This window comes from Vidua macroura, chromosome 3 (genome assembly GCF_024509145.1).
Source record: "Vidua macroura isolate BioBank_ID:100142 chromosome 3, ASM2450914v1, whole genome shotgun sequence".
Classification (NCBI taxonomy): Eukaryota; Metazoa; Chordata; class Aves; order Passeriformes; family Viduidae; genus Vidua; species Vidua macroura.
The window spans coordinates 5,671,304-5,692,500 of record NC_071573.1 but is presented as its reverse complement, the minus strand read 5'-3'; the positions used below and the strand labels follow the sequence as shown (position 1 = coordinate 5,692,500).

The 21,197-nt window shown below is 45.6% G+C and overlaps 1 protein-coding gene across 4 annotated transcripts in view; it reads right to left on the bottom strand.

The window, feature by feature from the left end:
- MEIS1 (Meis homeobox 1) overlaps nucleotides 1-21,197 on the bottom strand; it is a 108,085-nt gene that overhangs the window by 85,826 nt on the left and 1,062 nt on the right. For 3 of the 4 annotated variants that reach the window (XM_053973618.1, XM_053973616.1, XM_053973617.1), the window contains exons 2-6: nucleotides 19,445-19,671; nucleotides 17,663-17,804; nucleotides 17,077-17,127; nucleotides 16,217-16,267; nucleotides 14,651-14,797 (exon numbers count right to left, since the gene is read on the bottom strand). In XM_053973618.1, the coding sequence (XP_053829593.1) occupies nucleotides 14,651-14,797; nucleotides 16,217-16,267; nucleotides 17,077-17,127; nucleotides 17,663-17,804; nucleotides 19,445-19,671 (618 nt within the window). Of the gene's footprint in view, nucleotides 1-14,650; nucleotides 14,798-16,216; nucleotides 16,268-17,076; nucleotides 17,128-17,662; nucleotides 17,805-19,444; nucleotides 19,672-21,197 lie in introns of those variants that run through there. The other variant, XM_053973620.1, reaches the window with a different exon arrangement.

Sequence of the window (21,197 nt, the reverse complement as noted above, 5' to 3'; positions counted from 1 at the left end):
CCTGGAGGAACAGAGCTACTGCCAGCAATTTGTCAGCATAATTTGGGCTTATTGTTCTTGTTCTGAAGTTTTATCTTATTTTCTTTTTTCTAAATGAAATACTTATTCATCAGGGAAAAAAATAATGTACGATGTTTTAAGTGTTCTTCTGATTTTCTTAACTCCTACCTTTTAAAAATTTTCAGCTGCATGAGGTTCAGGGTAGTGCCCCACCATGCTGGGAAATAGTTGTGCTCAGTAGAGGCAAGGACTTGAAGCAAAAAGTGGGGGCTGATTCATTAAGTTATGGCATTCATCTCTTCCTACAAACATAACCCACCTATTTAGCAAGGATTTACTTTTTACATAGTTTATCCCTCTGGTTGTTGGCCATGCTGATGTCCCCAAGCTCACTTGGGCAAAACATTCAATACAGCTGCTTAACACCTTAAGTGTATAATCCATACTGCATGATAGGCAGACCTGATCTTTACAATCCACAAGTCTTATCCCTCTTCACTTCTGGAGGGAATGGCTATTAAGAATCCTCAGGTAGTCTGTTCCCCATCCAGCATATAAGAAACCTTTTTGGTTTTTCTTTTAATTGGGAAGAAAAATACAAATTCGTATAGAGGATTAAAAATATACCTTTATAATACAAAAAACATAATGTCATATATTTCCTAGATTCTACACTATTGTTTATACAAACATAGAATTAGGGAATGGTTTGGGCTGGAAGGGACCTTAAAGATCATCTAGTTCTAACCTCTTGCAGTGGGCAAGAACACCTTCCACTAAACCAGTTTGGGATTTTGGGGACCATGAAATCCAGACTCATTACTAACTTCAGTTTCTGAGAGGACCCACTTATTGCATTGCCACGTGAACATCTCCTAGTGGGACTAACCAAGGCTGATAGCAATCCCACCTCCCAGCCTGCCAAAAGCAACTGGGGTCATCATATACAACCAAAACCAAGGTGGTCAGAATAAATTGTACATGTAGAAACTTCAAAATGCTAAAAAAAATAGATGTTTTTTTGCTGCCAACAACTCTTGCATAATCTGCTTCACGCGGCTTTGATTCAAAGGTGAGTTATTTTTAATAGAACAACAAAGGCACAAAAAAACGGGTTCAGATGGAAAAAAACGGTGTTCCAAGGGAAATAAGGGAAAATTCTAGGGAAATAAGGTCGTTGAAATGACAGGCAGGCGATAACTCCGCCTGCAACTAAGCAGAACAGCGAGGGCGACTTGTGCACAGATGGAAACCTTTGCAGCGTTAGAGGAGGCAAGGCCTGGCGAACTAAAAAGCAGAAAAAACTCTGCATGGAAGTCTCAGCCCTGACCTGGATTCCCTTCCTAGCCCCAGAAAAGTCATAAGCTTTCTATCTTTAGTTTCCCCTTATTGCAAATGAGGGTAAGGCTCTTCCCTAACTCTTCGCAGCTGCATAGGAAAAATAAGATATAAGCTGTCTTTATGCATGCAACACGGGAGACAAACAGATAAAAGGAATGAGAGCGGGTATCAACGTGAATACCAGAGGGGATAGAAAACTGGAAATAAACAGCACTTTTGCCACTGATTTTCACAAGGCCAGGATTTTACCTGAAGGGACCAGAGGCACAACTAATAGTGCACACTGTCAAAGGCCACCAGACCAAGATCCACCCAACAACACCAGTGCTCTCCGTTAGCTCTGCTGTCGTGCCTCAGTGCTGACCCTACCCAGGTGTGGGTGCACGACACCAGCTGCATACCCACGGGGGCATCTCTAACACAGCACAGCCTTCTGACTCCCTCCTTACCCTCAAAGCATGGAGGAAAAGAGACCATGGCAGGGAGAGGAAAGGAAAGGGCCTGATAGTCCTAAACAGGAGGAATGGAAAACACGAGTGCAAAAGGACAGGGTGATAGTGCTTTCCAAAGGAAAAAGAATAATTAGAAGCAGCAAACATAAACCACAAAAAATAAAGGAGAATGAAATGGAGATCATCAAGACTGGGTGGGACATAAAGACAAAGAGGAAGGAGAAAAACCACAGCTCTTCTCTTCCAGAAGGCACCAAAGCCCTGTCAACTCTGCAGGGGCAAGACTTTAAAAAAACCCATTTGTGCATGCTTGTGTGCACACAGGGCTGCACGTGTTCACAGCTATGCAGAGCCCCCCCTAGCCTGGGCTGTATTCTGTCAGAAGCACAGCTCCAACACCTTCTGCCTATGCTGAAATGAAACCTGCTGCACTTGGGAAGTCATCTCCAAAGTCCTCCCAGGGGGGACAGCATGGGCAGATGGACTTTTCCTTGAGAAAGGGTTCTAAAGGCACTCAAAAAAACTTCTGGCAATAACAAAAGCACTTAGACTTTAGACACTTAGGCTTCAGGGTTTGCTTCTTGCGTTGGAGGTTGCTGCACATGGTAGCTTTGATGGGCACCTAAACAGCAACAGCCTCAATCACAGTGGGCCTTAAAATTTGACTGACCTTATTCCATTGCTCTTTTTTTTTTTTTTTTTTTTTTTTAATCCCAGCTCAACAGTAAACACTGCCTGCCCAGCCAGGTTAACTGAGCCAGCTGATGGTGATGCAGGGGTTTTGTCTCCCATACAACAAACATTGACTAGTACTTTCTATTTAGAGCAGCCCCGCATTGTAAAGCTGTCTCCTCCCTTTGATAAGAGACATATCACTCGATAGCATTAATCCCTGGCCCTTTTCTGACACAAGAAAACACAGCTTTCCAGTCAGGAGATAAAAATCACTGCTCCACATATATATTCTTTTTTAAAGTTTACATATCATGCAGAAACATGCACAAAGTCAGCCCCAAACAATATCGCTATATCCAGAAACCTGGTGTGCAAGTCCTTGAGGTGTGTTAGTCCTCCTTGGCTCCTACTACATTTAATAAGACTGGAGAATTTTCCACATCTTTCTAGACCAGGAAAAAGGTCTTCAGAGACAAATAAGAGTTTCCTGTTCAATATTTCATGTAATGATTCCTCCAAAGGTGTAAACAGGAAAAGTGTCCTGCCATTTAGCCTGAAAACGAGAGCCTGCCGTCCCTTCCCTTTATTGCGTTTATGTGTTAAAAGTCATTTAGAAGGGGATCTGCCAGATGCTCAGGTACAAATGAGACAGCACAGGCTGTCAGATGACTGGCTGAGCACCCAAAACTGGCCTACCCAGACAGACTTGGGCAGGAGTGAAACCTCAACCTCAACTTTTCCCACCCTCTCCTTTCTGTCCCACCAGGGTCGCAGCAGGCAGCCTCAGCGGGAATCAGCGCTGCAGAAAGATGTGCTCTTCACCCTGAATATCTGGACTCAGCAAAGGTTTACTTACAGCAAAACCTACATCTCTAAGCATTCCCCTTACAGATTTTTAGGGATGATACCTTTCGGGAAGACAAAAATTAACCCATTGGGGCACCCACTGCAAATTTTTTTGCTTTACTTAAATGCAGGCTCTGACTTCCAACATCCCATCGGCCCAAGTGGGGCTTCTTGGGGTGGGAAGGCACAAGCACAGCCCTTGCTCTGCAACAGCCATACTTCATCCCAGCTCCATCACAAGCAAAAACCCTGAGCTTGTGTCACAAATATCAAATGGTTTTTTTAGCTAACTGACAACAGACGCCATTCGGAGTCAGCGTATTTTGATTACGGCACATTGTTCGCAGGATTCAAGAGCCCGCTCGCCTTGCATTGTTGTTCAACGCCAAAATTAAATCACAGTATAATTAGCTCTGCTCCAGCTACACCTTTCTGTCTGGATGGATGTGATACCTGCAAAGCCTGTGTTGGGTATAAAGTGTGTTCCTGATAATAAAACGTTTGCTTAATCTTGAGGGCACCGCCTTGTTTTTTAAGTCCCGCTGCAAGTCACGCACTCCAGTACGTGCTGCCCGTTATCTCCAGAAGGCTTAAAACTGGAATCCCCGTGATTCACATTTTCCAACGCTCATGGCCAAACCCTTCCACAGAGCAGAGCAGCTCCTCCACTTTCTCCCATTTCACAACAAGCCAAATCTGCAGCGCGGCAGAAGCGGCCGCACGGCTCGGCTCTGCCAGCCACATGCCAGCGAGCCAGTGGCCACGAAACACACCGAGCCCCGGCTGCGGGAGCCAGAGGCCAGTGAGCTCCAGGGGTGGTTTGCCAGGCTGAGGTGGCTGTGGCTCCCTGATGCCTCCACCCGCTCATTGAGGGGTGGCTTGGAAGCACAGCTAGCTGCCAGAGTCACACAAAAATGTTGGGCTGAGAGGTCTGTGTGGTGCCACTGCACCTCCCAGGGAGTTTTGGAGTAGCCAGTGGTGCTTGTAGCAGCATAGGGCTCATGGCATGGCCCCACATGGATCCTTGCCTCAGGCCAGGCAGACCTTGGGACAGGCAGACCTCACAAATGTTTCCAGTCAACCCCACAGCTCTGCCCCTTCTGCAGAAGATACCAGCAGCACTGCTACCTATTCCATCCAGAGCTTCAGTTTATCCCCTTCCGCCTTTAAATACTTCTTTAAAATGCTAATTAGTGGAAAATAGCAGAAGAGGTCAAAGCCAAAGCATAAAGCCACCAAAAGTAAAGTTTACTATCAGTCTTCCAATTCAGCGCAGTGCTTTTCTATGACACCAAACAGAAACATTTTGCTTTCTTGGCAACATTTTCTTCAAATTATCCACAGAGTGAAATAATTACTATAACATATCACGGCTCATTCTCAAATATCTTCTAGATATACCTTGCTATTACTAGATGACATATAAATTAAGATATCAACCCTACCTGATGATAAGGGAAAAGGAGAAGCAGAAAATCTCGGCACACAAGCACCTAATTGTCTCGCTCCAGAACCTCAGTGACAGACCTGGGAAGAGAATTTGCATCTCCCCTCCTGCCTCACGCTGTCAGCAAAGCAGCATTTCCCACCCCTGCCCCTCCAGCATTGCTGTATCACTTCTCACCCAAAGGATCTCTCCAACACTTGTCACTGAGGGCCAAACGTCGGCTCGACGCGCACATGTGCATTTAAGAACAAAATTAATCTTCCCTGCACATACTAGTCATGTGCATACCATCACTCTGGCTTTACAGAAAACAGTAATGAAAAAGAGATCTCTCACAGGAGTTAGATAAATGTAGCATGGTATGTCTGTACATACTCTGCTTTTTCTACATAGCTGTGCCACAAAACACTGCCACGGGCCTCTCGGACATGGGGAAAGCACAACGACGCTCCCACAGTAGGTGGAAGCCATGCCAGTAAAACTGGGTGCGCAACAGGGAGGAGGGCCAGGAGCCTCCAGGGGTCACATGGCTGCAAAATCCTCCAGGCACAGAGGGGTAAAGGAGGGAACACCTCAAGTGTAGTGCCTAAGCTGCCACCAGTGTGCATCAGAATCTCGTCCCAAGCACCCATGCAAATATCGGGAAACGACTCGTGCGTGTGTTTGAAAGGCTCCTCTCCTCGTCACCCTGCTGTCACAGTGATGCCCAGCGGTGCCACTCAGCTAGGGAACCCCTGTCCACGTCAAGTGCTGCCCAAAATGCCTGTGTGAACACGAGCAAAGGGGAGAGCAAAGCTGTGACTACAAATTATCTCCTGGTGACATGGCTGAACCCGTCACCAAAACACAGCAGTGACACTACTCCCCCGTAACACTGCACGACAGCACACAGGAGAAACTTTGTAAATCACAGGCCACTGGGACACTCCCCTCACCAAAAAAATTTGGCCAACTCTACCTATGCAAGGTAACTCCATGATGCAGGAGCAAGTGTAGGAGCTCGGGAGGCAAAGTATCTCTGTGACTGCACCCCAAGAAGAGTCCCCCATGGTGGCTGAAGCCTAAAACCGAAGTGCCGCTTACTGAGTCTACAGTATTTGTGTCCTCCCAGGGTTTCTAGCAAGGGGTTGGCCATGGTTAATACTTAGCTCACCAGATTAATCCAAATATCAGCAAGAAGCCACTGACCTCCATGTGAGAGCACATGCCTCGGGTTGCTGCTGAGACAGCAGGTGATATCCTGGCTGAGGCCAGGGGCTTCCCTGCACACCCCACCCCAATGCAACAGGTACCACCTGCCCTGCCAGGGATCAAGAATTTAATGCCCACAGACCAAACCCTGCTTGCACTGACAGAGCTGGCCCAGGTTCAGTGCAGGCCAAAACACCCATGAGACAATAGGTTCTACCATTTCTATTTGCACAGACACTTGTAGCCCTGCACCGCAACAAAGCCATGGGGTTTTTTATCTGCTCTTACCCTCTCTTCTCCTGAGAGCTACACGGACTTAAATGGAACTATTTAAAGCCAGTGTTAAAAACACCAGCAATGGTCTGACCTCAGCAACAAAACTGGACCAAAACCTAAAGGCCAAATGAACGAAAAGAAAATTACAAGGTAAAGTTTGCCTTCCCTGACTGTGTGCCAGCTGCAAGACTCTTACATTACATCCATGCAGCTTTCCAAAGTTTAAATACAATAATTTTCTGTATTAAGGGCCCAGTAACCCTAATGGAGGCATAATTAGGCATTGATGCCATGCCCATATGAGAGAAGCTTGAAAAACTTAAATAAACTGTGAATGGCAGGATTAACACTGCAGCTTTGCATTTTGTACAGCTGTTTGAATACAGTACACTGCCTGTGATGGCATCAGCTGTTGCTTTACTCTGGGTCAGTACCTCTAAAGTTAAAACAGGCAGTTCTTTTAAGCAAATAAAGAATTACCTCTCTTATTGTTGGCCAGTTTACTTCAGCAAAGAAGGTCTGGATGCATATTTGCTTTATATTAAAAAAAAAAAAACAACCAAGCAAAAAAAAAAAAAAAAAAAAAAAAAAAGAAGAAGAAAGCCAAGCTGCAAACAAAAATAACTGGCCAAATTCAAAGTCCAGCGATGCTAATAAGAGAATTTTAATTTACTGAAGTGTCTCTTCAGGCTGAAGAACTAGGTAATGCAGTTTTGGAGATCATCTGCCCAAATGGGAATATCATATAGATGCCTGGAGAGTCCTTGAGAAAACAGCTCACCTCAGTACTGATTGAAGAGGAAACACAATACTTTGGCGAAATAGAATTCTGTATTTCTAGGAAAGGCTCCAATAGCAAATTGCTTACTAATGCAAGAAGCCTTGTAAATTTTATTATGAATGAAAGGGGCAATGGCAAGCGTGTGACATGCCACAGTGTAGGCACACATGGCCGAGTCAGTAAAAAGTAAATAAATAGGTTACTTATAAGCTCTAGAAGACACCTGAAAATATCTCTAACAGAAACTCGGGCTCAGTGAACTTCAAGCAAGAATATAAAACAGCTCCAAAACTATCTTACCATTATTTTTTTTTCCACCAGGTAAACTAGCTCTCCTACAGGCTAATATTCAACCCTGGCTTTCGCGGAAATATCAGCCGAAAAAAGTTAATCTAGATTTCGTCACTGCCTTTAAAAAATTACTTACCACTGGACAGGGAAGAAACTACCTATGCAAGGAGCACGTCAGCCTGATGCCAAATTCACCTGGGAAACACAATGCCCAAATTATCGCCCCTCCCGGACAGGGTGCAAGCAGCTCTCCCCCTGCCTCACAGCCTGGCCGAGCCCTCATCCCCATCACCCCAGCCGGATCCTTCCCCAAATCCCTGCCACCACAAAACTTTCCAGTTTTTTCCCAGGCAGCGTTAAGGACAACGCCGCTCTCGAGCTGCGGGAGCAGGAGGAGAGGAGGGCGCGGAGCCCCGGCTGGGGCAATGGCGGGTACGTGCTGCTGTGGAGATGAAATATGCCTAATGAAAAGCTTACCTAAAGCTCGTGCTGCTGTGGAGATGAAACATGCCTAATGAAAAGCTTACCTAAAGCTCGCGGGGAGCCAGCGCCCGGCCGGCCCAACCTCTCCAGAGCGCCGGGCACGAGGCCGCCAGGACGCTCGGGAAAGAAGAATTAACTAAAAGTTAATGTGGATGTTCTCATTCAAAAGAAAAGTGGCCTACTCCAAAGGGGATTAGGCTAAAGTGAACTAAGGCCACTTTACTTCTGAATGAGAGCATCCACACAATAGTCCAATGCACTTTAACTAATGCACTTTAATTTTACACCCAATCAATTTGTCTTACCTCTCCTGAGTGTCCTTGTGTGGACAAACCCAGAGATTCATCGAGTTTTGAGGCCAGGCAGGGAACATTAGATCAACTCATCCCACTCCCCGTGTGTTATGGGCCATTGCCTTTCACAGTTATCCCTTTATTGATCCCCAAAACTCATGGATGACTTACGTATAACCTCCGACAGGGGCAGGGAGGAAACATTTCTTCAGTGGCCTGGATTTAAAGATGCTCGCAAAATAAAAGCCATTTGCAAAATAATAAGACACCATGACTTTCAGCAGTCCAATAGAAGAGGCCAAATTTGGGCAAAAATCCATCCTACCTTCTCTATGACCAGCAAGTTCATAAGAAAATGGCAATCTCTGTATTACAACTCTTAAATCCCTTTTGGTTTTTAAATTGCAAACAGACCCTTTGCCTATAGGGCAAACCCACGCTGTTTTTTTTTTTTTAATTCACCTCACCAACATTTAAATTTTCAACATTTCCCCAGACATCTACGACAAATCTCAGACTCCCTTTTCCAACACATAATAACGCCCAGAAACCACTTGCTGCCTGCGCTATTGCTTTCGTACGCACAATGACTCACACGAGCCTGAAATCTCCACGTCGCTCTTTACGTCTTGGATATGTATTTATCAAAAATAAATAAATTAACCCATGACAGCAGCAACCAGTGAGGCAACTCAAGGAGTTGAGCCCTCAGGGGAGATGGGGTTCCCCTGCACCAGCAGCCCTCTCCCTAACAGAGACCAAGTCCCCACCGCCACTGCTGAGGGACTGACGCTTTCCAGGGATCTCCTCTAAATATAAAAAAAAGAATCCTGAGGACACTGGCCTGATGGGATTCTGCTCTCACCTATGCTGCAGTTTACATCTCAAAGGGCAAAAATAAGTGGAAGTGAAAAGGCAGCCACACTAAGCAGGCCAAAGAAGAGCTGAAGCAACTGCGGACAAGCTGTATTTCAGATGCGTCACGGAGTATCAGCGGTGGGTTAGACACAGAGCTGTTAATCAGCGGCGTAAATACGCTCAAAGAAGGCCAAACTCAAAACGTGTGCTCTCTTAGAGCTACACCCCTCTCCAAGTACTGCTGCAACTGCAGGAAAAAATAAAAATATAACCACTAATTATTCCCAATTTGCCGTGTAAGTCAAAGCCTGCTCTGAGAAAAAGAGCATGTGGAGAAGGTGATGCACCAAGGACATGAGGTGATACTGCAGCGCACCCCGGTCTCTCCTCCTCTCGCACAGCCCTCACCAGGAAACAATTCCAAAAACCTTCAAAAACGCTCCTGACCAGGAACAACTCTCCTCTTTATTTTCTTAAACTTGTTTAGATTACAAAAGATAGATCCTAAGTGCATCCTCACGTGACCAAAAAACTCCAAACACAGAAATGCAAAACAAAACAAAAGAAAGATTCTCTAATTTAAAGAAGCTGTGCCGGATTTTTAGTGCTTTTTGAAGTAGTATTTATCAGCACAATGTACACTTACTCATTTTGATTGAGAGCAATATAATCTGATTTTTTTAAGGTCTAACATTGCCCACGCGGGGCTGCAGTAACCCTTCTGCATGCAGAGCCCATTACCTTTATTGTTACCTGCGGACCAGCAGCCATGGAAAGACTCAAACCCTCAGCCATAAAGGTTAAACTTAAGGTAAAACTCATTTTTTCATAACTTTCAAGCCTCCAAGTCGTCCCAAAATAACAATCTATGGTCCCTAACACAGACACGGCGAGCTCTGGCTTACAGGAATGCCTTGGGATATACTCGCAAATGTTTAGGATCAATTCCGAGGTTAACTGGGGCTTAAACTCAGCTCTGTCAGGTCTGATGTTGAAAAGAATTCCCCCAAAAATCCGGGAATTAAACTATCCTTTACAACAAGAGCTCACTTCAGTTTGGAAAACTTTACACGGAAATTAGGCCTGAGCATGCAACTTCAGGAAGGCACCCAGCTGTAAGGATGGCTCCTTTTGGGTTCTTGAATGATTAAAAAATAAAAAAGAACCCCAAGGATTCATGAACTGAAATCAAAAACTAAAGAAAATATATTCAATCTTATGTCTACACAACAATGTATTTACTCACTTAAAGAAATGGAGAGCAAAGAAAATCTTATTTTGCTAATACAATTTCAGCCACAGTGTATCAGATGAAAACATGTCTGGAACAGAAATTAATGCATCCTATCTTCACATAAATAGCCTGCCAAACTGAGGCATGGTAACAGCTTCTAAATATCACAGCAAAAAATAACCAAAATTACTCGAAAACAAACAAAAAAAGGATTCACTCAAAGTGACAAAGTCAGAGGAAGAAAATTAAATTTTGAGTCTTTTAAACATTATTTTATTGGTCGTTCTCGGAGTCCTACTTTGCTGTAACTCTTTTACTATGCAGAAATGAATTCTACCTTGCACCCTCTGCACCACATCTATTATTCTGATGCCTGTTCCTCCAATATGGGAGCACATATCCTAAAGGCAGCAATATTTTTAGCTCTCCTCTTTAAAACCATATATGGTTTGAAAGTACCTGTGAAGAAGTCCCAAAGTAAAATAGTATTTCTCAGTTTTTTTTTTTTTTCCCTAAGGCACTGTTGTTGTATTGGTTACAAGGTATAGCTAATATATTTGAGAATTTGGAAAGTTAAGTCTAGTCGTGGCCAGTCGATGCCCTGAACAACTCTACCACTTTCAGCTACGCTTTATATTGGATTCCAGTTTATGATTCTTTCTTTGTAAAGAATATATTTTAAGTAATTGTTCCATTAGAAGAAAAAAAGCTGCTGTCTATCCGCATTTTTGTTAGAGCAACTTCACGACTGCACCCATTAAAATAAAATCTATTGCAACATAAATAGAGGTGTTGCTTTATTATATACGTGTGTATATATGTGATATATTATCACCCAAGAAGGGCCATCTAAAACGTCACAGTTGCAAACATTTAAGACTGTAACAAAAATGACTGAGACTCCAGTATCGGTTTACTATCCTTCAACAATTTCCCTGACAGTGGAGTCAAATAATGTTGAATTATGGACCTTCTTGCAGGAAGTCTTATTTCATGTTCATTTTTTGATCATTTCCCTCATAGTTCCTATAGGAATTTGGCTCTTTGCCGATTTGCCTTTAAAAGTTTCTGCATCTGTAATTGGCTTGTGCATTATTAAATTGCAATTTTTGTCAAGCAATGCTACTGTGGACGGGCTCAACAAGTTCATTTTCAGTAAGAAAAATACTGTTTTGTCCCTATAAAATCTATCTTACACAGCTAATGCATTTTACTTGGATGTGGTGGGTACTTTGTACCATGTTTTCCTTAAAGGACTTTCTAAAGGCTTTCTGGTAGACATGCTCTTGTAGGAGAATTTTACATTTTGGACTAGAGCACCTGGGTGCCAAGGCGATGTGGTTTCAAAAAAGCAGCCCCACAGCAACAGTTCAGGATTACCTACAAAACTGAATTTCTCTTGTCAGACTACAGGCAGTCTTTGGGCTTGTTTTTTTTAAATCAGAGGGAGTTTTCCCAGACACATCACACAACAGCTGTGTTCTAAATCGTTCTGGGCTCTGACAAACACTGAAAATTTAAACATGCAAATGTTTGAAAAGCTAATGATTAAAAAAGGTTTATTTTGAAACTTTTGAGGATGACTGCAATTTTTCAGCTAGGCTTTTTAAAGTCCCGGGGTGCGGATGATTTTGAGCTCAACTCTCCCCAGCAAAAAGCCCAGACTCCTGCCTTGTACTTGTGGAGCTGTGGAGGTAAACACCAACTCTGCAGGTCTCACCCTGGCAGGCAGCGGGGTCGAGCCCGTGGGAGAAGGATGCTATTTTAGTGACCTAGTGCCACTGAGCTGGTTAAATCACTGAACAATGGTTAGTGTTATAGGGCTTTACTTTGCAAAATCTAGCATTAGTGTCATTGCTTTCTATTAACCGGGGGGACTTAAAGGCACTGGCTTTGAGGGGCCTTTAGGGAAAGAATAAATAAGGGGAAACCAATAAATTAAAAGGAAAAAACACCCTGTTAACTGTAACCTTTACTACCACAATATAAGAAAATGTAATTAAATCCATAATAAAAGCTTTTACATACTTACTCTTTTACTACTCTCCCAAGCAGAGCCGTGGGCAGGCGGGGGGCCCCACGCCCGGAGCCAGCCCCTCGCTCCCACCGCCCGGCCCTGCGCGCCCGCGCATCCCGGGGCCGCGCAGCCATAAACGCGCCCTGCGCAGTCACATCCTAATTAGCCGCCCCGGCGACCAGCACTCAACACCTTATTATTGAACCATTAGGGCTCCGATACTGCCGGCCGCGCCGGGGCCGGCCTTGGCACCGGAGTTTACCGGAGGGCGCGGGGGGACTGCGCATCCCCCGGTAAACCCCCCCCGCGCAACCCCCGCCCGATCTCCGCGGGTTTGATCCGCCGCATCATCGCCCGGTGGAGAGGAGGGTGGAAAAGCGCACTTCTGCACCTTTTCCCTTCCACGCGGAAAGCAAAGCCCCGCTGCCCGCGCAGCTCCGCGGGTGCGGGCGGGGAGGTGCGGGGCTGCGCGCCCCGCTGCCCGCAGCGGAGCCGGGGCAGCGCTCGCACAAGCCCGGCGTGCCGGGGCCGAGCCCCGCGGCCCGGCGCGGCCGGCCCGCGCAGCGGGAGAGGGGACGGCGCAATGTCCGCGCTCCGGGCAACAAAAAGGGGGGCGCGGGGTGGTGGAGAAACACACCGCACCCCAACAACCCCAAAACTGCAGCGCCATTTCTTTAGCTTTCACTTTAATAAAATAATGATTCGTTGGGAAAATGGGGTATAAATCTTCATTTTGGAGGCAATTAAAGTGTTGATTTCATTCGTGCCCCTGAGCAATTCTTGTAATTTGCTCAAATAGCTTTATGTACCCAGCACTCCAGAGCTTTTAGAAACCCATTTTCTAGTTAGACTTGTTGGATTACAATTTTTATTCAACATCAGCGAGCCGAGCTTCCCTCAGCTAGACCCTGGCTGGGGGTTCCCCTCGCTCTAAGGCGCTGCGCGGGGCCGGCCGCTTCCCGGAGCATCCTCACCAGCCCCGGGTACCTCCCTGCCGCACCACCCTCCACCCACTCCGCCAAGCTTTTCCCCTGTACAGCAAAATTGGGTGGGAAAAAAAAAAAACACAAAAAAACCCCTTCAAAACAGCCTACCTATGTGCACATAAACCCCTTTCTAAAAGTTCATGCCTTCCTTCAAGCCTGCCTCCCCGCCACAAACCGATAGCCTTTGGCAGATAGGAGAAAATACATCAGATACTGCCCACACTGCAATGCAACGCACCTTCATGTTGGTGATCTATAAAATAACTCCCAGCTGACAGTGCCAGTGATAACAGCAAAGCAGCTGAGGAAACTCCTGTCTGCTTGGCTGCGCCTTGCTTGAACAAAAGGAAACCTCCAGAGTAAGGAGCAGATCACTCCTAGCACTATATTTACATAGCTGATCAAAAAGAAGAAATAATTTGGGGGGTTTGACCAGGGATTTATTTTTTGTGCGTGTGCTTGAGGTCCCCTCTCTCACAGGCAAAGCGCTGCTACCCCTCGGTTCAGAGCAAACAAACACACCGCGAAAACCCCACCATTTCACCCAACTCAAGTAAAAGCCAAATCTCAGTCACTACCATCATCCAGGAGCTTCATTTAGATCAGAACACCTCTTGCATTAGCCCCAAGTGCTCCCATGAAAAGGCAAGGATCCCAGTCTGCACCCAGTGGAAGGAGGAGGGATGGGAGAGGGGACAGCCAGCTCTCCCCACTCAGCTCAACCGCACTTCCCACCCCGCTGCAGCCGACATTAAAGGTCTGAACCATCCCAAACAAAACCTGGACAACCGTCACAGCCACGCGAGGCTTTGCTGGCTTGGCTTTGACTATATTTATTTTTTAAAGAGAGGGCTTGAAAACTTAAAAGATCAAGGAAAAGAATTTAAAACCTGAATCCCATTTTATTTTCTCCCTTTTTTTTTCCCCCTATTAAGTAAAATAAAATGGGCGCGTTTGCAGCAGGCAGGCGTGCACAAAGCAATGTTCACTCAAGTCTAAAAGCGTTCGGCCAAGGAAAACTGACAAGACGGACTAATGAACCGTAGAGACGGGAAGAAAATAGCCAGTATTTGCTAGATTTCAAACCCTCTCTGTCTTCTCTGGACCACCTATCTCGGATTTTATTATTATTTTGGTCAACGACTCCAGCCCTTCCTTCCCTAAGCTACCAAGAAGCCAGTGATTCGCAGATACCGCTTCTATTATTGGAAAGGGTAAATAAAATAAAGACAAAAATTAAAAGCGACAAGAAACAGGTCGAGTTTGCAGGCGATGCTTTTACAAGCTCATCTCGCCAGGTCGAATCCGGGAGCAAGCCTTAATGAAGCAATAATAGCCACATTATTCAAAAATTTTCATTTCGATGGAAATTTATCTAAAAGGGACTTAATCATATGCAAATAATAAAAGGAGGTGTAGTGACCCAGCAAGCGATCTGCATACAAATTTTTAGCGTGTGCGACGTTGGCGAGATCATACCTGATCTGTTAGATTTGCTGATCTTGTTATGTCTTCACTGTCCGATTTTGATCCGCCCTCTCTATCGTCTATGACCAAATCGATAGGCATTTTTCCTTTCAAACAGCTAATATACCGGTGGCAGAAATTGTCACATAATTCGTGTACCTACATTATGACAGAGGGTAAAAAAAAAAAAAAAAGGAAAGAAGAAAAAAAAATAAAAGGAAGAAGAGGGTGGGGGGAAGAAAAGGAAAAAAATATAATCAGGAATACATAAGTAAAATTGACAAGTGCAACCAGTCTCCCCCCTTCGCCCCTGTGACATCAAAAGTCCTAAATAGGGGAAACACACTGCAATTATCCCCCTGAGACCTCTAGACGCATCCAGAATTAGGAATAACTTTCTTTTCTCGCAAAATAGAGATATCCCAGAAAATTGACAGTGACAAGATGATTCACAGGCTACAACATATTCAACACCCGTGTTAAATTCATCTGCTCCCGGAGCTGTGGCCATTAGAGAGGTGACCTGCATGGGTGACATTTAAGGTAAACTATTTAATTTCATCCAGTTATTTCATCATAAACCCTTTCCATGAGGATGGAAAAAAGGATTAAAAAAAAAAAAATCCACACGCAGTGGGCTGAAATACATTATAGGCATCCATGCCCTGAAATCCCCAGTTGCTCTGATAGACTTGTACCTGAGCCGCCTTTATTAATGGGCAGATTTTAACACATTTTGGTAGAGCAAGAACAACCTGACAGCTATGGCTAGATAAAGTGACTGAGGCTCACAAGAAACTTTTCAACTATTTAAAAACCTCTCAAAATGTTTATTTTTAGGAGAAAGGGAATTCTCTTCTAGGCCAGCTATCAATGACACGTAAAAAATCCTCAGGAAACCCAGAGCGCACTTCCAATTTAACGTGAGCTCGGATGACACTGCCTGCTTAGAAATTAGCATTCTCCCTCCTAAGATTTCTAAAACAGCCAACAAAAAAATCCTGCATTTAGGCCGCAATCTCTTTCTTCTGCTCAGAGGTGTACAATATTCCCAGGAACAAGAGACAGACAGAACTATCAACTCTGCTTTGTCTCTGCAAAATGTTACAGGACAATCCGCGCCCTGAGCCTGACCTACAGATGGCTCTTAAAAAAAAAAAAAAAAAACTCCCCCTTCCAACTAACTGCAACCAAAGTCTCTTCTTCACCATCACCAAGAAAAAACAATATCTATTTTTTTTTAATCACAATTTCGGGGGCTTGACTGAACTAACCATTTCGAGTCTCATCTGCGGCACCACAGAACTGCAACTATTTATACAAAGCCAGCAAAGTATTACAATGAACACAAGGCCTGGGCGTTCGAGAGCTCGGTTTTAGAGGCTGAAATTGTAATTAAACTGCGAAGAGAAATGGACGCCAAGATTGGTCTTGACACTAATTACCAGAAAGAAAGACATTTATGCAAATTTACCAGAAGCCTGAACTTCAGCAGTACTGAAACGGAGGAGGAAGAAAGGAGCGGGGGGGAAGGTAGAGAGAAAGGGAGGGAGAGGGAGAGAGAGAGACAAAAATTACCTTCTCTAATTCCAACAGATGAAACCTTAATACTTGTATGGCTTGAATCATCTGCAATGACACAAACAACACGAGCATTAATCTCATTCCTGGATTTGGGGATATTTCCCACAGCCACCCCGGCCGCACTTTGCAGCTTGACTTTTCTCTAGTAGTAAATAAAAAGTTGTTTTGATTTATGGCAATAACACTAAAACTTAATAGCGGTGGCTTTGTGCACTGTTTAACGAGAAGCGACCTAGAGTTAACAAAAAAAAAAAATCCCAATTGCAACGAAGCAACTGAATTATACGGATCATAAACATTTCTTAAAAAAAAAAAAAAAAAACAACCCTCTAAACACCACCATTGGCTCCTCGCTTTGTGAAAGCGGGAGCAGGACTCCTACAGTGGAGGCAAAATATTTATCCTTAACGGGGGAAGGAAAGAAAGAGAGAAACGACCTCATTTTCAGTGAATTTGCCACTGGTGCATCTCCAGCCATTGTAATCCTCTCTGTTTCCCATCGAGCTGCTTAAAAGGTGCGTGGAGGGGCTGGTTAGAGTGGAGATAAATCCACGCTCCTCTTGGGCAGGCAAGCTCACCATCAAGCCCGCCAGCTCCTCTTTGGATGGGGCTTTCCTTTATCTATGTCCTTATGGGATTTTTTTACTTCCAAGCAATTACCACACTGTATTTACTTGTAAATATAAAAGTAATCATTGAAACAATTATAATTTTTAAAAATCCACGTGAGAAATTTTCAATTTAGCACCACCAAACCACCTCTCTAGATGACACAGAAGTTTTAAAAAAATAATAAATAAATGGGAAGGGAAGGGAGGGTGGGGGTGGGGAGAGGAAGAAGTGTTAACTCTTACCAAGTTATCCAGTTCAGGATTAGAGGAAAAGAGGGGTTTCTCTGCTCGGATCTAAATGTAAGAAAGGGGGAAAAAAATAATAATAAAAATGATTTGAAATATGGAAGCAGAAAAAGCAGACGTTATTATTTCTTGCTTCATTACACTGTCGGGTCCATTATGTAACCTTCCGTGCAAAGCCCTGACTGCTGGATTTAGTACATCAGCCAAACACTTGAGCAAGTGAATTAAATACACTGAAAAATACCTATGGAGCTTCCCCGGCAGAGCCCGTCCCGGCTCCCGGGAGCCGCGCAGCGAAACTCCCGGCCGGGCACAGACCGCTCCACTTCATCCATTTTTTAACGGGGGGGTGGTAAACGCCGAGATTTCCTGATAATTTTTTTTTTTTTTTCCCTCTCGTGTTTTGTTTTGGTTGGGGTTTTGGGGATTTTTCTGTTTTGGTTTTTATGCCTCTTTCAGTAAGAGGGGGGGGGAGGGGGAAACGCGCATCTTTATCTTAACAGAGACTTGTTTTTCTCGAGACGATTTTTTTCCCTTCTTTTTTTTTTTTTGCTTTTACTGTTTTCAACCCGGTTTTGCTGACCTGTTTGGCGAACACTGCTATGTCTTCATTGAAAGACTCAGAGGAGCAAACATCGCCTCCCGCTACCCCGGGCTCCCTGGGTGTGCATGTAGCTAATTCACATTTCTCAAAAATCAGTGCTAAAAGAGGGAACAGGGGGTGTCTGAAAGAAAATACAATAGTCACACACACAGAGGGGGGGAAAAATATCATAACGAAACAAAAAAAAAAAAAGAGAAAACCCCAAACACAACAATAGTTAGTCCCACAGCAGCGTGCACGGGGAAGGGGGCACCCACAGAGGGGGCTCCGGCACTCCCCGCCGCCTCCCGCAGCGTCCCGGCCCCTTCCCACATCCAGCCGGCCGGCAGCCCGGCATCTCCCCGGCCTTTCGGCACTGCCTGGCCGCAGATATTGTTAATACAACCTTAGGACAAGCCAAGAATAAAACCCAAGCCGGTTCCAGCAGCCATTTTGAATTAACTTTCCTTGTCTTTAGGGGGGAAAAAAAAAAAAAAAAAGAATAATAAGAAGAAGGAAAAAGAAGAAAAAAAGAAAAAATTGAAATCCCTGGGCATACACTTCTGCCTCTCATGCTTTTAATTCCCGCTTTCTGCTGGAGGACTTGCTGGGAGCGAAAGGGGAAATAAACAAACCCAAACCAACAGAAAAGCATAAAAAGAAAAGAACCCCCATCCAAATGGAAAAAAAAATAAAAAAAAAAAAACAAATATGGGAGAAAAAGCCCTTAAACCCACCCAACGGAGCTCCGACCCACTGGGCAAGCCGGGCTGGCTCCGTACGGCCTGCCCGGCCCTCCGCCCCCCGGGGCTCCGCAGCCGCCGGCCCGCGGGGGAAACCAGGTGCTCCTGGGCAATCCCAGCCTGGAAAGGCTCCCCGAGAGAAAGGCAGCGTGTGCATCTGCTTCCCTCGCCTGTTTAATAATTTAAATAAATAAATAAGCGTGGGCGCACACACACGTATATATATGTATATTTATAACAGGGAGTTAATTTTTTTTTTTTCCTCCTCCCAGGGCTGCACACTTCTTTTCCTTTCCTTCTGGGTACTGTACACCACCGACTTTTAAGCAACCCTTCAGATTTCTGATAAACAGATGAAGAAACCGAACTCTATGAATTTTATTTTCCTCCCCCTTCTCCTCACTGTCCTGAGAGTGATTTTTAAAGGCTCTTAAACTTCCCTTCAAACTCCAGCTGGGCAGATACATTTTAAAAGCATCTGTGCCCAGTGTAATAACCCCGTCAGCTCCCATCGCAACGGCCTAGAAACTGCTTTACAAGTTGCCACACTGAGAAACATTCCATGCTGTCGGATAAAGGATTTGGGAAAAAAAAAAAAAAAGAAAATTAAAAGAAAATTTAAAAATAAAAAGAGTTGAGAGAAGCAGATCTTGAGTTCTCTCAGCGCAAGGAAAGACGAATAAGGTGGAAAGTTGGGCGAAGCTCTCCAAACTCTCCCTTGCTCCAAAACTCCGTGCACAGATTTACCACCCGGCGCAGGTTGTGCCCTGGGAATATTATTTTCCTCCTCCTCCTCCTCCTCCCGCGGTGATGCCTGCCTCCCCTCCAGCAAGCTCCTTTTTCCCCGAGCCCACTCGACTCCCCGTGCCGGGGGGGGGGACCCCAACCTTTTCCCCCACCCCCCCCCCCCGCGCCTCCCAAAACAGGAACGACACAAAACGAAGAACGCGGCCCTTTTCCGCGCCGCGCTCCCCATCCCGCCCGCGCTGCCCCCCGCTCCATCCCGCGCAGCTTGCGCGGAGCCCTGCGCGGCACCTACCCGTAGATGGCATCTTTATCTCTCTTGAGGGCGTCGTTGACGGAGGCGCCCATGGCGGGGGGCATGGCGTTGGCGTGGGCGGCGTGCGGGTACTGGTGCGAGTGCAGCGGCGGCCCGTGGTTCAGGTGGTGGACGGGCTGCATGGGGCGGGCGCCGTGGGGGTCCCCGTACATGGTGGTGGGGATGCCCACCCCTTCCATGCCGCCGTAGTGGGGCAGCTCGTCGTACTGCGGGGCAGAGAGAGCAGAGGGGCGTCAGGGGGGGGGGGGGAGGAGGGGGCAGCGCCCCCGGCAGCAGCTCCGCTCCCCTGTCCCCCCCAGCGGGGGATGAGCCGCGATCTCCCCCCCCCAACCACGAGCGCGCCCGGGCTCCGCCGCGCCGGCCCCGGGGAGGGAAAGCCGCCCCGGGTCGGGAGCAGAGGGGCCGGGCTGCTCCGGCCCGAAGCCCTCCGAGTCTGGGGCGGAGGAGAAATAACGACAACAACAGCAGCGATGTTAATAATAATAATAATAATAAAATAAAGTGAAAAAACTCCACCCCAGTCCCCATCCCCAAAGTTCCCAGCGGTCCCCCCCCCCCCCCGCCCCCCCACCCACGCCGTGAATGGAAGCGGTTCCCGGAATCCAAATTTCCCTCCGCTAAACTTTTTCCCGCTGATAAGAAGTCAGGTACCTCACCCAGCGAGGATGCAAAAACTTCAGCAGCGGTAAACAAAACAAAACAAGACCAAACCAAAAACGAGAAGGAGCGATTTGCGGATTTCCAGCAATTCCACGCGAACACAACTTTTAAAGCCGAAAAGCTGGAAACGTTCGCCCGGGCTCTCGGGATTTTGGGAATGCCTTTTTTTTTTTTTTTTTTTTTAAGGGTTTTCTTTGTTAAAGATTAAGGACCGAAAGCTACCGCGGTTCCCAGGCAGCGGGGGAAACGGCCACTTTTCATCTATTAAAAGCGAAGGTGTGAATAAACACTTTTAAAGATCCCTGACACTTGCTTGGACCGAAAGAGTAAAAGGCAAGTTGTCAGCAGAGAAACTTTCTTTCCCAACCGGCTCTCGGACGGCGGCAGGCAAATTAGGCAAGAAAACGTCTTTCCAGGGCTTTTCTCCTTCCCCAAATCCCTGTTCACCCGACTACAGCTGATTTATTTTTTTTTCTCAAAACTCCAGTTTAGGAGGTAGTTAGAAGAAAAGAAAAAAAAAAAAAAAAAAGGGGGGGAGATCGCACCCAAAATAGAAACAACAATACACATGGCAGTGAATGCTGGAAACCTCCAATTCAAATTAAAGTCACTTTCTTTCTAAAAGAGTGGGGGGAGTTTGCCCACTGCACTGCGCCTTTTGGGACAGAATATATTAAAGAAAAAAAAAAAAAAAAAAAAAGGGTGAGTAAAAGAAATAGGTAAAAGAAGAAAAAAAAAAAAAGTTGTGCTTACTCCCAGACAGAACTTATCTTCTGAAAGTGAAGCGGTATATCATCACTAACACAGCAAAATGCTCAGAGACATGCACACATTCAAATATTTCAAGCACTGGTGATTTTTAAAAAGACATTGGTAGGACTAGAGCTACAAAACCAACAGATACAGAGGCTCAGACATATTCACTTACATGCCTGCATGTCATTAATGTATAGAAAGCTCGCCTCTTCCCTGAGAGCTCCGGGATGAGGAGTAAAAGAATCAAGAAAATAGCAATATACACAGGTTTTAAGCCTACAAGTACAACTGATAAATCCTCCCACTGCAGGACACC